General features: G+C 40.3%; 1 protein-coding gene across 8 annotated transcripts in view; it reads left to right on the top strand.

The window, feature by feature from the left end:
* The window catches only part of MACF1 (microtubule actin crosslinking factor 1), a 384,222-nt gene that overhangs the window by 140,901 nt on the left and 222,029 nt on the right, over positions 1-21,292 (top strand). For 5 of the 8 annotated variants that reach the window (XM_077962816.1, XM_077962815.1, XM_077962819.1 and 2 more), the window contains exons 3-5: positions 3,417-3,506; positions 7,697-7,774; positions 11,029-11,121. In XM_077962816.1, the coding sequence (XP_077818942.1) occupies positions 3,417-3,506; positions 7,697-7,774; positions 11,029-11,121 (261 nt within the window). Of the gene's footprint in view, positions 1-3,416; positions 3,507-5,255; positions 5,352-7,696; positions 7,775-11,028; positions 11,122-21,292 lie in introns of all 8 variants that reach the window. The other 3 variants (XM_077962806.1, XM_077962804.1, XM_077962810.1) reach the window with 1 other exon arrangement.

Below are 21,292 nucleotides of genomic sequence, written 5' to 3'. Positions count from 1 at the left end.
GCACCTCTGTGCATGTGACATCTAAACTTAAGTTCTCAGCTGATCCAAACTGAATTCTGGTATTTCCAGCTGCTTCAAGAACATTTCCATTTGCAACTCCTTTGCTGCCATTTTAAATTCAACATATTTAAAATTGAATTTGTCAAATCCACTGCCTTTTTAACAAACCTCATGACCTACCTATTTCTGTTAATGGTGCACTACTGTTGTTCCACACTGCAAGCTTGAAACCTTGGATCTATTTGAGGCAGGGGTTTTTGTTTTTGTTTTTGAGACAAAGTTTCACTCTTATTGCCCAGGCTGGAGTACAGTGGTGTGATCTTGGCTCATTGCAACCTCTGCCTCAGGAGAATCAAGCGATTCTCCTGCCTCAGCCTTCTGAGTAGCTGGGATTACAGGCGCCCATGACCACATCCGGCTAATTTTTTGTATTTTTAGTAGAGGCGGGGTTTCACCATGTTGGCCAGACTGGTCTCGAACTCCTGACCTCAGGTGATCCACCTGCCTCCGCCTCCCAGAGTGCTGAGATTATAGGTGTGAGAGGGAGGGGTTTTGAAATCTTGGAGCCCCTGGTGTGCTAGAGCCAGCTTATGGACTCATGAGAGCCAAATGTTAAATTTTCAGCAATTTTGTGAGCTGGTTGCTAAACACAGCTTTTTTTTTTTGAGACTGAGTCTTGCTCTGTTGCCCAAGCTGGAGTGCAGTGGCGTGATCTTGGCTCACTGCAACCTCTGCCTCTGAGGTTCAAGGGATTCTCCTGTCTCAGCCTCCTGAGTAGCTGGGATTACAGGCACATACCACCATGCCCGGCTAATTTTTGCATTTTTAGTAGAGGCAGGGTTTCACCATGTTGGCCAGGCTGGTCTCGAACTCCTGACCTCAGGTGATCCTCCCGCCTCAGCCTCCCAAAGTGCTGGGATTACAAGTGTGAGCCACTGTGCCCAGCCACAGCTATTATTAAAAATTAAACTATGTAAACATACAATTAAATAAATTATATTTAAAATAAACATAATAAATTCTCAAAGCTGTTCATTTCATAATTATTTTGCTGCATGTTAGTATTGTCTGTGCTCTTGAGGTTATGTCTGTTGTGTCTCTGTGATGGAAATACTATACATAATGGTGTGCTACTGTACATTTCTTCCCAACATTGCATTTAGTGATATTATATTAGTAGCTTGAAATTGGTTGTATTGGGAATATTTACATCATGGAAATCTGCAAATTCTACAACTCTGAGTTAGATGTCTTGTTTTGTTTATTGTTTAGACTTAGTGATGGAGAAAATGTTAATATTGCAGATTAAATTTACAAGTGTGGGCCGGGCGCGGTGGCTTACGCCTGTAATCCCAGCACTTTGGGAGGCCGAGGCAGGCGGATCACGATGTCAGGAGATTGAGGCCAACATGGTGAAACCCCATCTGTACTAAAAATACAAAAATTAGCTGGGTGTGGTGGTGCGCACCTGTAATCCCAGCTACTCAGAAGGTGTACCTGTCACCTTCTTATTTCTTTACACACATACAAATAAACACACATACTTTGCATATGTCCATCTCTGTGCCTAGTCTTATGTGGTTTTTCCATCTTCTTTCTACTAAAACATTTGCTAATTCTCCAAGTCCTATTTCTTCAAGGAAGTCTTTGCAGATGTTTCCATTCTTTATCTTGTCCAATTTCCATTCTTATCCTATTTTGTTTCTTTTTCCTTTTTTTCCTTTTTTTTTTTTTTTTTTTGGAGACAGGGTTAAAAAAGAAACCCCTCATTACAAAAGGGTCTTGGTTTGTCACTCAGGCTGGAGTGCACTGGTGCGATGATACCTCACTGCAGCCTTGAGCCTTGAATTCCTGGGTTCAAGCAGTCCTCCTGCCCTAGCCTCCCAAAGCACTGGTATTACAGGTGTGAGCCACTGCACCTGGCCTCCCCCTCTACTTTCAGAGCTACTTTGAATATTATAATTGGAAAGGACTTTAGTTTTCCACTCAAATGTAAAAATCTCCAAATCCCAGCCTCTACTCAAAAAATTATAGTAACTGAAATTCTACTACTTCTGAAAGTAGCTGTTTCTAATGTTGTCTGGAAAATTAATATATTAAAAATCAGTCTTCCTTATAATTTCTGCAAGCCTTCCCATTCTGTGTTGTGAACTCACTTTTTTTTTTTTTTTTTTTTTTTGAGACAGGGTCTTGTTCTGTCGCCTATGCTGGAGTATAGCTAACTGTGATCATAGCTCACTGCAGCCTTGATTTCCTGGGCTCAAGTGATCCTCCCACCTCAGCTTCCTGAGTAGCTGGGACCATAGGCGTAAACCACCATGCCTGGCCTTTTTTTTTTTGTAGAGAAGCGGTCTCCCCACGTTGCCCAGGCTGATCTTGAACTGCTAGGCTCGTCTCAAACTCCTAGGGTCGAGGGATCCTTCTGCCTTGGCCTCCTAACATACTGGGATTGCAGGCACAAGCCACTGCACCTGGCAATGAGTATCACTTAATGAAGTTGTCACTAGACTGGGACTGAATCAGAAATCCGATTGCCACTTAACTTATAGCTAAGGGACCATAACATCTCAGAACCTTAGCTTCCTTCGTTTCTTTTACTTCACAAGGTAGTTGTTTGGATTAAATAAATAAAATGAGATGATGGCTGATTATAAAGCATAGTAGTTAATGGCAAAGACTAAAATCAGACCAAACTGAGGCCGGTTTTTCCACTTGGTGACCTCAGGCAAGTTACTTAACCTCTTTGTGCCTTATTTCCTCACGTGTAAAATAGAAATGATAATAATACTTACCTTAGAGATGTGAGAGATGGATAACATATTAAACATTTAGTACCGTGTTTGGTATTAACCATACTTTCTCCCAAAGTGAGATCTGTTTTTCCATAGTTTCAATTTTAAAGTTAATTCAAATTTCCCACAAAGAAAATTATTCTCAAATTCACTATTAGAAATATTTGGTAAGAGTAGGGTTAAATTAGAAGTACACCCCAGGAAACATTGGGTACCTAGCATTTAGTTTCTTTTGCAGCACTCTGGAGGGCTTTTCTGCCTCTGGCTGGACTCATCTACCCACCATTTGCCATGCTATTACATTTTGGCTAATAGTAATTCCTGAGGTGTCTCAGGATAATTAAGACTCCCCATCTTCTTGTCCAAACTTTCTAGGACATTGTTGCATGTTGGTTAGAGTATGTAATAGATCTGGAATCAATTTAAAAAACACACACGTTTCTGGTAAAGTATTATCATTTCACGTGTATTTTACTCCAATCTGAAGATTTCTGAATTTTATTATTTAATTGTTCTTCCACTTTTAAATTCTTTAATTTGTGTTTACCTAGAACCAGAGATTTTTATGTGGATAGTATAATTCAATATCAAATAAAAATCTGTCTGTTTCACTCTCATTCACAGGTCCGCAAGCACATCAATGATCTTTATGAAGATCTGCGGGATGGCCATAACCTGATCTCTCTGTTGGAGGTCCTCTCAGGCATCAAACTGGTGAGCTTCTCCTAATGAATGGCCTCACAATTGTGGCCCCACAAATGACATATTTGTCCATCTCGTTGAGTGCGAGGGCAGCAGCCATCACTGCTTCATCTATTAGGTGGGAGGAAGAAGTAGAAGGAAATGTTAGTGGACTTTATTTCTAATTCAGAATTTACAAATTATATAATTTAAATTGATGTATTATATGTTCTTATTTCTTGATGAAGTGGGGAATTAGTTATATTCCTTTTTATATCTGCATGTTTTTGCATTACTTTTTCTTTATTTTCTAGATACTAATATTTCAGAAACAGTAGATTCATGTTTAAAGGTTTTTTTAAATTAGGTGTATTTTTCTTCCTAGAGCTCTAGTCTGTAGAGACGCCTCTCATTTTCCAATCTATTATGAATTTTTAAAATTTTATGTATTCATAAAATTTAGCTAAAGACATGAAGTTTACATTTAAAAGCCCAGGTGTTTGAAGTTATTTTTTTCCCAAATCATCTCACTTTCTCCCTTCTGTGATTCATTGAGTCTCACAGATTTGGAGAGCTGCCAAAGTTGTTGTCTGAGTGTAGCCCTGGATATAGAACATCTGGGCTCCTTGAATAATTAATATGCCTGCTTCTTCCCAAAATGTTTTAACATTGATTATGGGAAACACCTACATATCTGAGGGCAAATCCTGTCTGAGCTTCTTGTCTTGCCAAATGATAGTTCTTTTACTTGCTTTCAGGGATGGAAATCACCCACTTGTAGGCCTACTGTTTTCTATATTTGAGCCTAATGGGAGCAGGTGATTCCATGTGGTTCATATTCTTTCTCTCGTGCCATAGACAACACAATTTTCATTTAGAAAAGTCCAGGGTTGAATACTGGAAATATCTGTGGAGAAATAGAGAACTGAAGAGATGTATAGCTCAAGTAGTCTGTGAAGAGCAGCCCACTCCCTGCCTTTCTTAGTCATTGTTGGTTGTGTTTAAGTAACAGAATTTGGCACATTTGATTTTACTGCTTAAGTGATATTCAGCTCCTTCTAGGACTGGGGCTTGGCTTCCCCTGGGCCCTTTGTTTTGGTTTTGTATATTTTTTTTTGCCTTGCAGTAGAATTAATTATATATTTTTTAATGGCCTAAAATTGATAGAAGCTTTTATTAGCATAGCCGGCACATTTAATTTCTAGTTCTTGCTCTCTGGCTCACATTTATAAATCTAATAAGTAATCAGAATTTTACTTTCATTGTGCTGGACTTTATTCTTCACCACTCACAAAGTTATATTTTGGGCAATGTGTCTGGTACATTTAATGAATTTGTAATGATTTGCTATTGAAAAGTGATCTCTTTTGGTTGTATTGCTTATGTAATAAGTTGAAACTACTTCAATCTAATTTCTTTTCGTAACCTTTGAAAACCTTTAGGTGTTTGTGGAGATACTGATAGGATATCATCTCTTCACCAAAAAACCATCCAGATATCTCTCTGACAGTTATTCTCACCATGTTTTTTCCCATAGTTGACTTAGGAAAGCAGAGAGGGTAGGAGGCCAAGGAGAATTGAAGATGTGTTTCATCATAAGAAGTGTTCAGTGTAACCATCTGCTCTGATTTTGATTTAGTTTTATGTCTTTTTCAGAGGTGGGAGGGTATTTTCATATTTGTTTTTCCTTTTTTTTAAAATGTTGCATTCATTTCCTTTCCATCTTTTTGTTGTGAATTTCTTGTTCCTCTGTTGTGTCTTTGCCTTGGTTGGTGGCCAAAGGAGCCAGCAGGGCTGAAGACCCTCCGTCTGGTGAGCATGCCCTCCTGGCGCCATACAAACAACGAGGAGCAGGAGGAGGAAGATGATGATGATGTAGTAGGTCCTCCTGGGGATGCCAGCATCCCAGCTGGCACTGCAGGGCCATCAGAGAGTCTGAGGTTCTCAAGGTCTCCAAGTAGTTCAGTTTTACCATTTGCCACCTTCTCATTTCACCTGGGAATTTGGGTCCCAAAGAAAGTAGTTAAAACTAATTGTGCCTTTTGTCACTGTTAGATGCTTGTGGACTGGGAATTGTTTTTCTTAGCTGAGAAGGGTTGGCACAAAAAGAATAATGGTTTTTGGAGGTGTCAAGTTCCCTTCTGACCTGGAGATCCATAGGTTTCTGGTGGCCTTGCTGTGTTTTCTGAGTCCAGAGTGCAGAATTGTGGAAAATTTAGTTGACAGCATGACAATTAATTGCTCACAGCTCCACAGTCCAGACTAACTGGTACTCTCCACCTCTCTGGCCTCTGGGTTCTCATCATACACCCTGTCATTTGTTTTCAAAACATCCTGTTTGCAAACTCACTGCATGGAGATACTCTGGCTTTGCTCAATAATATCTAGTTGCTATAGAGGACAGAGATTTAACTTGCATGTTCTTAGGGTATTTATTTTTGGTGAGGGGTACATATGAGTAAAGATTAGGGTATAAGAGGAGTACATTCTGCCTGCAGGCCCTAAATTATAGGCCAAAATCTTTTTCCAGAAACAAGAATTAGGCAATATCCTCATTCTCTGTCCTCTTAAAATCATTTTTAAAATACCTTTTGTCTCCCTTCTCATTGCCTTAGAATCTTCCATTTTATAGGCACTATCATCTTCTAGCCATATTCACAATTAGTTTAGCTGAAATGACTGAGAAAAGGTTCTTACTAAAAAGATTGTTCTTAAACCTTTGACTGAAGAAGTGATCCTGTGCGCAGAGGGGCCTTGACATCTCTGTGTACAGATCCTCCTGTTGGAGAAGGGTTGCTTCGAAGTGGTGGAGAGTGCCCAGAAGATGCTTCCATCTTTCTCTCTCCGTGTTTAGGCTACTTTTTGCCCATTTTAATTTGGAGCAATGTTTTTCTCTGTGTAGACACCCGCAGCAGAGCTACCTTATATTTTATCAGCCTTTAATTAGTGCCAATTTGACACTTACAAAAAAGTGGATATAACATAGTGAGAGTGATATTTCAGTCCAAATTTTAGTAAAATAAAAGCAACATTAGAAATTAAGCAGAAGAAAATGTTCTAGGGGTAGATACCCTTTCTGCGATACTTAGTAGGCAAAGAGACTGCATTCACTTTCTGACTGGTAATAGTTGAGCCTTGGACAGGGTACCAGAGACACTGGATAGAGATGGGCTTCTCTCCAATGGGTTGTATGACATCTGGGATTGAGTGACTGGCATAACTTTCTCAGGAGTAATTATGTTGACAGCCCTACACTATCAAAGTTTTGTTTGCTCTGGGTATTTCATGCTGAGGTAAAGGGTGCCCTTCAGTGACAGCTATGTTCCTGGGAAACTGGTTACTTCCTAATTTTTGCCTCCCATTTTGGATTTTTTCACTTGTTTCTTGAGCATATGTAACTTCTCATTTCCTATGGTTAAAAATCAGCTATCTGGTTTTTTTTTTTTTTTTTTTTTTGAGGTAGAGTCTCACTCCATCTCCCAGGCTGGAGTACAGTACATGATCTTGGCTCACTGCAACTTCGACCTCCTGGGTTTAAGCGATTCTTGTGCTTCAGCCTCCCAGGTAGCTGGGATTACAGGCATGTGCCACCATGCCTGGCTAATTTTTGAGGAGCCAATGAAGAGATGGGGTTTCACCACGTTGGCCAGGCTTGTCTCGAACTCCTGGGCTCAAGCAGTCCTCTTGCCTCAGCCTCCCAAAGTGTTGGGATTATAGGTGTGAGCCACTGCACTTGGCCAAAAATTGGCTATCTTGAGCTCCTTTTGCCATGTTTGTAATAAGGCTGACTCCATCTACTACTGTGCAATATGTAATTAGGACTTTCCACCCTTTCTCTACGATAGCATTTAACTGTGATTTTAGGAGCCATAGAGCCAAAGTCTGTTCCCATTAACCTCACATCCAGAATCGAGTTCTGCCACATGTGACTGCAGATGAACCTGAACAGAAGCTGTGGCATTGATTCAGCATTAGTGGTCAAACAGTATTCTGTGTTTGTGAGATGCGTAGTGGTACACAAGGCATGTTGGGGACCTCAGAGAGCCTGGTCGAAACACGCACGGGCCTGGTCTTAGGGGGTGCTTTATGTAATGCTCCCACGCCTGGCTTCTACTGTGAGGAATTCTTGTGTGGTCCTTTAGTCCTTGAAATAAAAGAGAAAGGGTCTGTATGGTTAAATTGTGTAGCCAGAATTAACATCCCTTTTGTTTGTTTGTTTGCAGCCCCGGGAGAAGGGCAGGATGCGTTTTCATAGGCTGCAGAATGTGCAGATTGCCCTGGACTTCCTAAAGCAGCGACAGGTAAGACCATCACTTGCCTTACCCATTCTTCCAGGCTGTGTTGGCATTGGGGCCCTATTTAGAGATGTTTTTAGTGCCCCTTGTAAGCTCTCAGTAAATGCTAAATCTGATTGACCCAGTTCTGAGTCTTAACTTGCTAGCGAGCAATTGTATTCTGGTTAGAGAAATCAATCAGTACTCCTTACACAGAATTTGTGACCTCCTTGAGAGGAAGAATGTTCACAGAGAAGAACATGATGATAAAGATGGAATTTTGTGGACCCACTTTAGGTGGGGGTCAAAATGAAGATGAAAAATAAACTAGAAAAGAGATGGAAAAGAGGTGTAGCATCCAGGAAGAGAGAGGACCAAATTGGTATATCACGGTGAAAATGAGATAAGGGGGTGGTGTGGATTGTTGAATGCCACATCAGATCTGAGAAAAAGTCTAAGTTGTTAAGCATTGATAACTTAAGTGAGCAGTTTAATACAGGAGAAAGATATTTAGAGTATAGTAGACCTAGATATATGAAGGGAGAAATAAGTTTTTCCTTCCCTAGATGAGGAAGACAACAACCCATTTTTAGACATAGGAAGAGGAGCCAATGAAGAGAGTAAGATTGAAAATGAGCATGAGGAGGAGTATTAGTAGTCACAGAACGTTTCACCGAGAAGATACCTTAACATTATACTAGTCCAGTTTCTTCTTATAGATAAAGAGACTGAGACCCGGACAGGTAAATGACCTGCCTCAAATCACAAGTCAGAGCAAAGCTGGGACTTTAACTCAGGCCTTCTGACATGCAGTTTAGTGCACCTTCCACTATCCATGCTGCTTCCTACACAGCACCTTTCCTCCTTTGCTTCCTAACTGAGGGAACCAAATCCAGGGATTGATGGATGAGAAGCAGAGCACAACTGGTGTGGCCATCTTTGAAAAAGAAAAGAAAAACATCTCTTCTTCTTCTTCTGAGAGACAAGGAGAATGACAGAGGGAGGGGTGAAGATACAGAGACGGTTTGTGGTAGAAAGATGATGGATGAGGGAGTCAAAGAGTTCATCTGCTTAGAGTGAGCCGTATGGAAAATATTTGGGATATCTAGGGTTGCCAAGCAACAACAGGGTCAACATGACATTAAATGGTATGCATATTTTTGGAGTCAGTTCATTTTTGTCACTCTTATCAGTAATTCTCATTAACTTAGAAAATTCTCTGTTTGCTCTCATAACAATTTACTTCTGATATAACATTTCTTACTTTCTTGTTGTTTCTCTGTTTGCTCCAATGCATTGTAGGCTCTGTGAGGACGGGGAATAAGATCTTAACATTTTACCTTCATCTATCATAATGAATGGTCCTCAATTGGCACTTAATAAATATTTGCTGAAATAAATTGATAAATGAAAGGTGGTAGGAGAAGTGGAGGTTGCTGAAATGTTTAGGGTACTGGGAGAAAGCAGCATTGAAATGCCTGTGTGTGGAGCTAGAGGAAAAGGGTGGGGGCCTTACTGGGCAGAGTTTATGAGAAGAATTGATTAGCTGGAAGTCTAAATCAGGACAAAAAGTGACTTTGGTTACTATGATAGAATGAAAACGTGGCCAAGTAAGAACATTGGATTCAAAGAAGGGCAGGGAGATTACTAGAGCAGTTCTTGGTAATGGGAAAGTCCAAGATGTAGCTGTGCAGATGGCCAAGGTAGGGAAAAATAAAAGTCATCAGAATTCAAAAGGCAGGCAATTTGTGCAGATAGGGTAACATTTGGGACATCAATATAAATGCTAAATTTCCAGGAAAGGTGGTAGATGATGAGGCAGGAAAAGAGAATAGGTGCTAGGTACTGAGGTCATTGAGAAAAAGGTTAGCAGAGATTAGAAGGTGGTTTGGCCAAAGTTTGTAGACTTCACAATGAAAGGGGAAAGCTGACAGAGGTAGGACTGAGGAATGTGGACTTGGCTGGTACTGGTAACCCACCAACTGTCAACTGTTGGTGACTAGGAAAACTGAATTCTTGGGGAAGGGACAGGTTTTCCCACTTCCACGCCACTCCCACCTTATAGAAGAGGAGACCAAGATACAGAAAAGGGAAAGAACTTGCCCAGATGAATGTCATTGTAAGGGAGAAATGAGGCTTCCATTTGATAAGGTCACTAGGGTCCTTTTGAGACACACAAGTTTCAGTTCAATAGAAGAGATAAAGGGAGGACAGCTGAAGGAGACTGTGTCGCAGGACTCTGAGGGTATGATAGAGGAGGCTAACAGAGGTGAAGTAGAAGTAGGGTGGTTTGCCCAGGACACTCCCAGTTTTAAAGTTCCACATCCCAGGAAATTCCTCAGTTCCCAGCACACTGGGGCAGTAAGTCAGCCTGGGGAGAGGGTGTGTCAGGGCACATTGTGTTGCGGGGATGAGATTTTAGGAGTAAAGCAGGTGCTGCGGGAGGCATGGCAGTATGGATATCTGTGACAAAGATGGGATAATGGAGGTGAGAGCAGGCCAAAGACTGGTGAGAGAAGAGAGGCATCTCTCTTTTCTGTCTTTCTCTCTCAGAACCTTTAAAAAAAAAAAAGGCAAAAAAGAAAGAGAAATCTTGGACCTGATGGCAATAAAAAAGTGACCCACAATACCTTGTGCTTGTGAGGTTGCTTTTCTGGTGAGAATGCAAAATGGCATAGCCACGCTGATGACTTCTTTTAAAGCTAATCATATATCATATAACCCAGCAATCCCACTCCTAGGAATATACCCTAAAGAAATTACTATGCTCACACAAAAACCTGCACATGAATATTCATAATTGCCAAAAACTAGAAATAGTTCACATACCCTTCAATGGATGAATGGGTGAACAAAGAGTAGCATATCTCTATAATGGAATACTACTCAGCGATCAAAAGGAGCAAACTGTTGATTCATGCAACAACTTGGATAGGGATCTCAAGGGCATTATGCTGAGAGAAATAAAAAGTCTGTTTCAAAATGTTGCATGCCGCACTCTGGAAAAAGCAAAACAAGGGATCAGGATCAGATCAGTGGTTGTCAGGAATTAGGGGTGAGAGTTGGGTTTAACTACAAGGAGGGGGCCAGCACAAGGGACCTTTTTGGGGTGATGAAAGTGTTTTGTGGTGGTTGTTCCATGAATCTATACATGTGTTAAAACTCATAGAACTATACACCAAGAAAGAAATCAGTTTAACTATAAATTAATAATGAAATGATGCAAAAATTTAATCAAAACAAAAAGTCCTCTCTGAGTCTTGCTTTTGTTTCTTTTTCAGGTGAAACTAGTGAATATTCGCAATGATGACATCACAGATGGCAACCCCAAGTTGACCCTAGGTCTGATCTGGACCATTATTTTGCATTTCCAGGTAGGGTATGTGAAGTTTGGGATTCCTGCTGCTTGATTTGGACATGGCCTAGAAAGTTGCACTGCCTTGCACAGACAGCATTGAGCCTTCCTTCTCTCTATATGGCAGTGAACAAAGGTGGATGGGAGTTGGAAAGGAAAATTAAGATTGGTCTGGAGACAAGCTGTTGTATCGTAAACCCAGAACTTCCTAATTATTTGCTTAATGAAATGGAGGGATTTTTTTTTTACCCATTTGTGGTTTGGCCCTGTCCTCAGCAGTCTGATTATTAGAGGTCTGTTTTTGCTCAGCTGAATCAAAATGAGGCTCTTGAAGGACTCAGAATATGAGGGTTGAGAAAAGCTGTTGGTGTTGATGCTTTAGAAGGGTGAAGTGAAGGTTCATAATCCTGCTCTAATGCAGACTTTTCCTCATCTCATAACCTTTAAACAAGCCCTGTTAATTATAATACTTTAGTATCTGGGTTTGTATATGCTGGCAAGCACAACCTTGCAGCGGCCATCACACCCAAGAGCATCTTGAATGTTCACATGGTCACATGGCCTTCCTCTTCCTAAGAAGGCAAATCCTTTTTAGATCTGAATTACTCTTGGAAAAGTACAGCCCTATTTTTATAAAAAGGCTGTTCTTTTACATCCCTTTTAGGTCAACCAAACAAAGCTATTTCTCAGATAGCTCTCTGATACCCAGTTGCTGCACATGAGGCTGATGGATTAGAGGGAGCATTTCTTCAGCTAGTGGGAAGAGAAGGCAGGGTCTGACTCCAGGGATGAAGCCAACGTGACATCCTAGCTGGGGAGTTGGCGCTACCTGCTGGTTAAAGATAGAACAACAGGTGTCCCTGAATTCCTGAGAGAAAAAGCTGAGTGCTTAGCTTGTTTCCTGAAGCTCTAGTTTGGAACCAATGCTGGCAGTCACCAGCATGGATAGGGCTAGGATTGTGTGGTGGTAACATGTATTTTTGTGGAACCACAGAGTATCCTCAGGCAAGCTTTGGGCATGGGGATAACCAGGAACATGAACTTGGCAGGTGTGCCTTGGCAGAATGGGAAACTTTGTTGAGCTTTCATGGAGGACTACAGTTATCCCTTTGGAACTCTTCTGAACAGAGGAGCTTTTAGAGAAATTTGTTTGTTTTTTGGCCACAAACCTGCCCTCACTGTGAGTGCCCAATGTTAGTCTCATAGATGTGAGGTAAGGAGAATTTATTCACTGTCTCTATTCACCCCAACTACTACAACTAAATTAATTTCTTCTTCTTTTTTTTTTTTTGACGGAGTTTCACTCTTCTTGCCCAGGCTGTAGTACAATGATGTGTTCTTGGCTCGCTGCAACCTCCACCGCCCAGGTTCAAGTGATTCTCCTGCCTCAGCCTCCCAAGTAGCTGGGATTACAGGCACCTGCCAACACGCCCAGCTAATTTATGCGTTTTTAGTAGAGATGGAGTTTCACCATGTTGGCCAGGCTGGTCTCGAACTCCTGACCTCAGGTGATCCACCTGCCTTGGTCTCCCAAAGTGCTAGGATTACAGGCGTGAGCCACTGCACCAGGCCATAACAAATATTTAAATAGAAAAAAACATTTTGTTTTGCTCTTGTTGCCCAGGCTGGAGTGCAATGGCACAGTCTCCATTCACTGCAACCTCCGCTTCCTGGGTTCAAGCGATTCTCCTGCCTCAGTCTTCCGAGTAGCTGGGATTACAGGCATGCGCCACTACACCCGGCTAATTTTGTATTTTTAGTAGAGACGGGGTTTCTCCATGTTGGTCAGGCTAGTCTTAAACTCCCGACCTCAGGTGATCCACCCGCCTCAGCCTCCCAAAGTGCTGGAATTACAGGCATGGCGCCCGGCCAGAAAAAACATTTCTTTGAAGCATTTAAAAATTTTATTTCTTTCTATTTATTAGTTTTCAGAATAATTAGTTGGTTCCCTAAGATTCTCCAAAGGTGACCAATAATAGTTTCTTTGTTCACCATCATTTTTTTAAATATCACTGTGACTCACAGATTTTTAAACAGACTTAATGTTGTTCCAATCAAATACAGTTACTCTTCTTCTTAATAAAATCAAATAGCTCCATCTTTGGCTGGAAAGAGGCTTTCACGTTGACTCTGAGTCCTTTGGCATGACCACAGTGGTCTTTGATAATTTCCTTTATTTCTTGTGTGATGAGGTGTTCCAGACTCTTTTTTTATATTTTCTGTCCCAGGCCTGAAATTCTCAATTTCTCCTAGGAACTGGTTCTTTATTTATTGACCACAGTCTGAATGCTCCTAGGTTGCCCATTATTTCTTTCTTTCTTTCCTTTTTTTTTTTTTTTTTGAGGCAGAGTTTTGCTCTTGTTGCCCAGGCTGGAGTGCAATGATGCCATCTTGGCTTACCAAAACCTCCACCTTCCGGGTTCAAGCGATTCTCCTGCCTCAGCCTCCCAAGTAGCTGGGATTACAGGCGTGTGCCACCACGCTCAGCTAATTTTTTTATTATTGGTAGAGACGGGGTTTCACCATGTTAGCCAGGCTGGTCTCAAACTCCTGACCTCAGGTGATCCACCTGCCTTGGCTTCTCGAAGTGCTTGGATTACAGGCGTGAGCCACCATGCCCGGCCGGTTGCCTATTATTTCTAGGCTTTTTCTATGAACAGAGCTAGGCAATACTTGTATTATCTCTAAACAACAACAATAACAAGAAACCAACCAAACAAACAAAAAAAGCCCATGAATTTGTGCTGATATTTCGAATTCAAATTTAGGATTGCAGGGTTTTATTTAACTTATTTGACTTTCTATTTCTATCTTTTTTTTTCTTATACTGAAAATCTTGATCTTAACAGTACTGTTGTTACCTACTCTTTTCCTACACACACAGAGATCTGTAAAGTCATATGTATTACTTGTAATATATTTGAATCCAAGTAACAATGTGAATGTTATTGTTAGCAGTATGATTACTTAGAATTTTATTATTGCATTGCAGTTCTTTTTGTCCTTAGTGTATATTTTCTAAGGACATGCAAATAATTATATTTTATTTCATTTATTATTTTGAAAAAGTAGATGGGGGTCTCACTATATTGCCCAGGCTAATCTTGAATTCCTGGGCTCAAGTCATCCTCCTGCCTCAGCCTCCTAAAGTGCTGGAATTATAGGCATGAGCCACTGGGCCCAGCCACAAATTACTATATTTTAAAGTCACTTGAAATAATTTCTTTCTGTTGTTGTTAAGCCACAAATTCAATACACAATTAAGGTTCATTTGTTTTTATTTGCTTTCAGTTCTGGGGGGTTGCTTTTTTCCTTTCAATTTTACCTTACATTATGTAGATCATTTACATTGTTCCAAAGGGAAATTTTAAAAAGTTAAATACAAATTGTGTTCAGAGAAGTCTAGCTTCCATCTCTGCTCCCTCCATTCTGTATCTTCCTTTTCTCAGTAGTTAGCTAAATGTTTTAAAACACCTTTTTGGTTATAATTTCTATTGTTTGTTTATTTTAGGAAAATGCTCTCATTAAAAACAACTTTACTGAGGTGTAACTTATATACCATCAAATCAACTTATTTTCCTTGTGTAATTTAATGATTTTTATGAGTTGTACAACCATCACCATAATCTAGTTTGGGGACATTTTCATCATCCAAATAAGATCCTTCTTGTTCATTTACAGTTATTGCCCATTTTCATCACCAGCCTCAGGCAGCTGCTAACTTATTTTCTATCTTAGTAGATTCACCTATTCTGGACATTTCATATAAATGGAATCCTATGATAGATGGTCTTTTGTATCTGGCTTTTTTCACTTAGCATAATATTTTTTGGTTCATCCATGTTGTGGCACATACCAGTACTTCATTCTTTTTTATTGCTGAATATTCTGTTGTATGGATATGTCATGTATTTTGTTTAAATATTAAGTCAGTTGATAAACATTTGAGTGGTTTTCACTTTTTCACTATTATAAAGTTGATATGTATTCATACCATACCAATCTATGTGGGTTTATGTTTTCATTTCTCTTGTGTATACATGTATATACCTAGGAATGGGATTTCTTGATTGTACAGTAAGCATGTTTAACTTTTTTTTTTTTTTTTTTTTTGAGACGGAGTCTCGCTCTGTCACCCAGGCTGGAGTGCAGTGGCCGGATCTCAGCTCACTGCAAGCTCCGCCTCCCGGGTTCACGCCATTCTCCTGCCTCAGCCTCCCGAGTAGCTGGGACTACAGGCGCCCGCCACCTCGCCCGGCTAGTTTTTTGTATTTTTTAGTAGAGACAGAGTTTCACCGTGTTAACCAGGATGGTCTCGATTTCCCGACCTCGTGATCCGCCCGTCTCAGCCTCCCAAAGTGCTGGGATTACAGGCTTGAGCCACCGCGCCCGGCCGCATGTTTAACTTTTAAAGAAACTGCCAAATTGTCTTCCAAAATGGTGTATCATTTTACATTCCTACCAGCAATGTATGTGGTTTCCTGTGTCTTCACATCCTCACCAGTATTTATTGTCTGTTTTAGATTATAGCCATCACAGTGAGTGTGAAATTGTATCTCTTTGTGGTTTTAGTTTGCAGGAAAATGTATTATTTAATTGAATTCCACAAACATTGACTGGGAATCAGTTATGAGCAAGGTCTTAGGTAGGGTCTACAGAAGATACACGGCTGAGTGCAGTGGCTCACACCTGTAATCCCAGCACTTCGGGAGGCCTAGGTGGGCAGATCACTTGAGGTCAGGAGTTCAAGATCAGCCTGGCCAACATGGTGAAACCCCATCTCTACTAAAAATACAAAAATTAGCCAGGTATGGTGGCACACGCCTGTAGTCCCACCTACTCAGGAGGCTGCAAAACATGAGAATCACTTGAACCCGGGAGGTGCAGGCTGCAGTGAGCCGAGATTGTGCCACTGTACTCCAGCCTGGGCTACACGAGACTCCATCTCAAAAAAAAAAAAAAAAAGTCTACTACAGAAGATACAAAATTGAACTATATATGGACTATCTAGTTGAACCTTTATTATTTAGGAGAGTGGGAACAGACATACCATAAAATAACTTGACAGAGGTTTAGAGAATGAGAGAGGTATGGGTTAGGATGATGGGACACAGTATGAACTCAACAGTGGGCAGCAGTTACCAGTAACAACTTATTATATTTATTAATTGACTTTATAATTTCCAGGGCTTTTGACAGAGTCCACTGTTCTTTTTCCTGTTACCAATTTTACAGAAAGGTAATAGCAGCTTTGGCCTAGTCTGTCTTCTGCATGCATATTGGCTACCTGCTTTTCTCTGTTATTTCAGCACAGCCAAATGCCTATTTATTTGTCTTCTTGTAGGTGGGAGCACTACTCCCAGAATATTTTCTCAGTTTTAACTATGAATTCCTTTTCTTTGCCGTCCTGAGGGCTTGGTTTTTGCCTATATTAGCTAAGTGTTCCGATGTGTGGGGAAAGGGTCTCTGCTTGTAAAGCTTTTGATTGACTGATGAAGGATCATGTGGAGTGCCCCCACCCCACACCCCCAGGCTTGTCTTGCATCAGATTTGGCATGGTATGTCTCTTGCTAGTTTATCTGTCATTGTAGTTTTCTAGTCTTTTGTAATTGAACATCTATTGGCTGTTCTCACCAAGAACATGTGCTATGTAAAGCCAAATGGAAATTAATAGTAGAACTGCTACATGTTAGGGAATCAACAACATTGTTATTACGGTCCGTCTCTGTTACTGGTGTTAATGAAGTAGAATAATGATGTACATGTAGACATGGGTGGTAGTTTTCACCTCACGGGAATATTCAGTTGAAGGAGAAGGGAGAGGCTGGATCCAGATTAAAGATTTGCAACTGCTGATGAGGCTGGTAATATCAATAACTTAATGCAGAGGTTTATGGTTTCTAAAATGCTTTAACACATTTTTTTAATGTGCTAAATGGTAGAGGTTCTTTTTAATTTTAATTTGAGTTTTTAGTTTTGAAAATCTCAAATACTCGGAAGAGTATATAACAGATCCTTATGTGTGTAACTAGTTGCCTTCAGAATTTAACAGGTGTTAATTTTGTTGTATTTGCTTCAGGTTTTTTTTCTCTCTTCCTCTTTAAAGCAATAAAACATCTCAGATACATTCAACTTTCTTGCCCTCTCTGCTCCCCAGGTAAATATTATCCTGAAGTTGATGTGTATCATTCCCATACATGCTTTTGTACATTTACAGCAGATGAGGTATTCATAAACAATATGTACTGTTGCTTGTATGTCTTTATATTTGACACACATAGTATCTTTGGTATATCCTTTTTTCCCCTTTTTTCTTTTTTTTCTTTTTTGAGACGGAGTCTCACTCTGTCACCCAGGCTGGAGTGCAGTGGTGTGATCTCAGCTCACTGCAAGCTCCACCTCCCGAGTTCATGCCATTCTCCTGCCTCAGTCTCCCAAGTAGCTGGGACTACAGGCGCCCGCCACTTGCCTGGCTAATTTTTTATATTTTCAGTAGAGATGGGGTTTCACCGTGTTAGCCAGGGATCTTCTGACCTCGTGATCCACCTGCCTTGGCCTCCCAAAGTGCTGGGATTACAGGTGTGAGCCACTGTGCCTGGCCTTCCCCTTTTTTCTTAAACTTTGTTTTTGAAGTTTATCTGTATTAATAAAGGGAGACCTGATTTGTTCTTATTTTTTTTTTTTCTTGAGACAAAATTTTTCTGTTGTTGTCCAGGCTGGAGTGCAGTGGCATGATCTCAGCTCACTGCAACATCTGCCTGCCAGGTTCAGGTGATTCTCCTGCCTTAGGCTCCTGAGTAGCTGGGATTACAGGCATGTGCCACCACACCCAGCTAATTTTTGTATTTTTAGTAGAGACAGGGTTTTGCCATTTTGGCCAGGCTGGTCTGAAACTCCTGACGTCAGGTGATCCACCTGCCTTGGTCTCCCAAAGTGCTGTGATTACAGGCATGAGCCCCCGTGCCCAGCCTGATTTGTTCATTTTAACTAATTTAATGTAATGTAAGTGGTGACCCCTGTAGCTGTGTAACACATCTATTATTTGTAATATATTATTTAATTGTGTGAATAAAACATTCATTGCCACAGCGAACATCTGTGCATATGCATCCTTGTGCATATAGCAAAGAGGGTTTTGGGATTGATAACTGGACTGAAATTGCTAGGTTACATACTTTCCTTCAATTTGCGTATATTTTGCCGAATTGATCTAAAAGGTACTGTATGACTTACAGTATTGTATTGGGTAACGCTTACTACTATTTGACATATTACATGTTTACTTGTTTATTTGCTGCCTGGATGCCCATTGTAAGCTTAACAATGGCAGGGATTTTTGTCTCTTTTGTTCTTTTCTTTGCCTGGCATAGAATAGGCAGTCAGTAAATGTTTATTAAGTGAATGGATTATTTCATGGATTTGATCTTCTCAAAGCTTTGGAGTAGGTAGACCAGATAAATAGGCTGTAATGCCTGTTTTCTTATGCCCCTTTCTCAGATAAGGAAACTGAAACACAGAGACCAACTGACTTTTTTGGGTTACACACCCAGATATGATTTCTCGTCTTTTGGCTTTGTCCAAGCTTGTTTTAAGGTATGTGTTAAGATTTATAGTTCATCTAAAAGATACTATAAATTCTTTGTACTCAGAATCTGACAAAACTAGTTTTCCAACCCTCAAATATTTGTTAAATACTAGTGTATGCCTGGCATTTTGAAATTTTCAAAAAACAGGGAGGTCTTAGCTGGCTAGACTTGAGGTTTACATTTTTGTGCACTTCATGGCACTTGGTGCTTGGCATATAGTTGAGGCACCGCTTGTGTTTGTGGAATGAATGAGTTCTTTTGCTTTGGAGTCTTTCACTCTGGCTGTCTCTGTGGGAGACCTGTGGGCAGTAAAGAGTTATCTAGAAAATGCCAAAGGAGAAGGCATAAAGAATGTATAGGCCTCAAAGTGTGCTTTCCTAGAAGGCAGCGGGTCTTGTGTTAAGAGACCAGGGTAGAAGAGAAAAGGTCTTGGGGAAAGTTCTTGTAACCAGAGTTAACTTAGTTGAAAATATATCTAATACACATACTGAAAACTATAGTTTAGCCTATCTTAAATGTACTATGAACACTTATATTAGCTTACCATTGAGCATTTGGCCAAAATCATGTAACACAAAGCCTGTTTCATAGTAAAGTGTTGACTAGCTCATGTAATTTATTGAATGCTGTACTGAAAGTGAAAAACAGAATGGTTCTATGAGTACTTGAAGTACAGTTTCTACTGAATGCATATGGATTTCTCTCACCATTGGAAAGTTGAAAAATAAATTGGACCATTTTAAGTCAGGGACCATCTATATCTTAGGATCTCCCTGGGGGCTGGGGATGTCTTACAACTTTTAGCTCCTATAATAAATTGGAAGAAAAGAAATTTAGTGTAGGTCAAGTACTGAGCCAAGTACTTTATGGACATTATCTCATTAACTTTGTCTACAATCCCATTAAGTAGGTTGTAGTATGCACATTTTACAAGTAAGGAAACTGAACCATCTAATAAACTAGTTAAGTTACTTAGCTTTTGAGCTGGAAAGTTGAACCTAGATCCACCTTACTGAAATCTCTGCTCCTTTCCTAGACCAGTTTTTCTCTGGAGCGGAAGGAAAGGAAGGTCTGATTGGTCTGACATATGCAGAAATTAAAAAAAAAAAAGACTCACAGAAGTAAATTCTCAGAGAAACTCTACAGCAGTAGTAGTCATATTAAACAGCTATCTCTCTTGCCCCTAAGTTGATCAGTTTCAGGATTTTGGTTTGCTTGTACATCATTCATAAAATTCAAGTGCAGCTTAAAGTTTCCATAGTTCCAGGTTTGTTCACTGGAGGAGTGAAGGCCTGGTACCTGCCTAGAGAACTTCATATTGTAATGTCAGATTCTTTGTTAATTAAATGATTTGCAGTAGCCTGAGTTTCTTTCCCATGCTGTCTTCGCTTATTTCTTGCTATAGTTTGTGATGGCCATAAGATGGTGCTGCAGTTTTGAAGTCAGCCTTAAGGATAAGGCTTAGGGGAGGAACACCTACTGCAGTTGTGAGGCAGATGGGACATCAGGAGGGTCTTAGAAGGGATTGTGTAAAAGCTGTTGCTTTAGGGCTTCTTGTTGCTTTCCTTTTGTGGTCTTTTTTTTTTTTTTTTTTTTTAAAGGTCTCCAGGAAAGATAGTTAAGGCTATGCTAGTGTAAGTCTGGATGGCTTGCATGGAACCAGGCAGGCTGCTGCTTTCTGCTGTGTGGCCTGGATCCTTTTGGTGTAGAATAAATAACTGCAATAGGAAAGAAACACGTATATAATTTTATTCTCCATTCACAGCCCTTTGGATTGTAGTCTTTTCCCATATAGCAGACACTATAATAAAAAAAATTGGGGTGGAGGAATGTTCACTGATATCATAAGGTGATTTTTGAATCCAACTTTTACAATCTGAAATTCAGACTTCCTGCCCTACTGCAATGGGAGTAAAAACCACCTGAGCCTCTTTTTAGCAGCTTCTTCTCTTACTCCCAAATGGCAACAAGTGTTATCTCTTTGATTGAGCTCTTGGTCCATGCAGTCTAATTACCAATTCAGAACAGTGGGAGAACTTCTTATTTTACACAACTGGCAACTGAGTACAGATTTCCACTCCTGCAGTAGTTAGAAGAGAGTAGTTGGGGTTGAAATTAAAAGTCTTAAAGTTAACAGAAGTTCATGTTCTGACTTTGTCACTTACTAGCTGTGTAACCTTGGGCTATTAATCAACTTTCTTAAACCTTAGTTTCTTTTTTCTTTTTTGGAGACAGTCTTGCTCTGTTGGCCAGGCTGGAGTGCAGTGATATGTGATCTTGGCTCACTGCAACCTCCACCTCCCGATTCAAGCAATTCTCATGCCTCAGCCTCCTGAATAGCTGGGACTAAGGGCGCACGCCCCTGTGCCCAGCTAATTTTTTGTATTTTAGTAGAGATGGAGTTTCACCATGTTGCCTAGGCTGGTCTTAAACTCCTGAGCTCAGGCAATCCGCCTGCCTTGGCCTTCTAGAGTGCTAGGATTATAGGCGTGAGCCACTGTGCCTGGCCAAACCTCAGTTTCTTTACCCATAAAATATAAAATAATAGTTTTGACCTCATATAGTGACTATAAGAATTAAATGAGAAAGTCCATGTAAATAACT

The sequence above is a fragment of the Macaca mulatta genome, chromosome 1 (genome assembly GCF_049350105.2).
Source record: "Macaca mulatta isolate MMU2019108-1 chromosome 1, T2T-MMU8v2.0, whole genome shotgun sequence".
NCBI lineage: Eukaryota > Metazoa > Chordata > Mammalia > Primates > Cercopithecidae > Macaca > Macaca mulatta.
The sequence above is the reverse complement of the archived record's forward strand: the minus strand, read 5'-3'. Positions and strand labels throughout refer to the sequence as shown.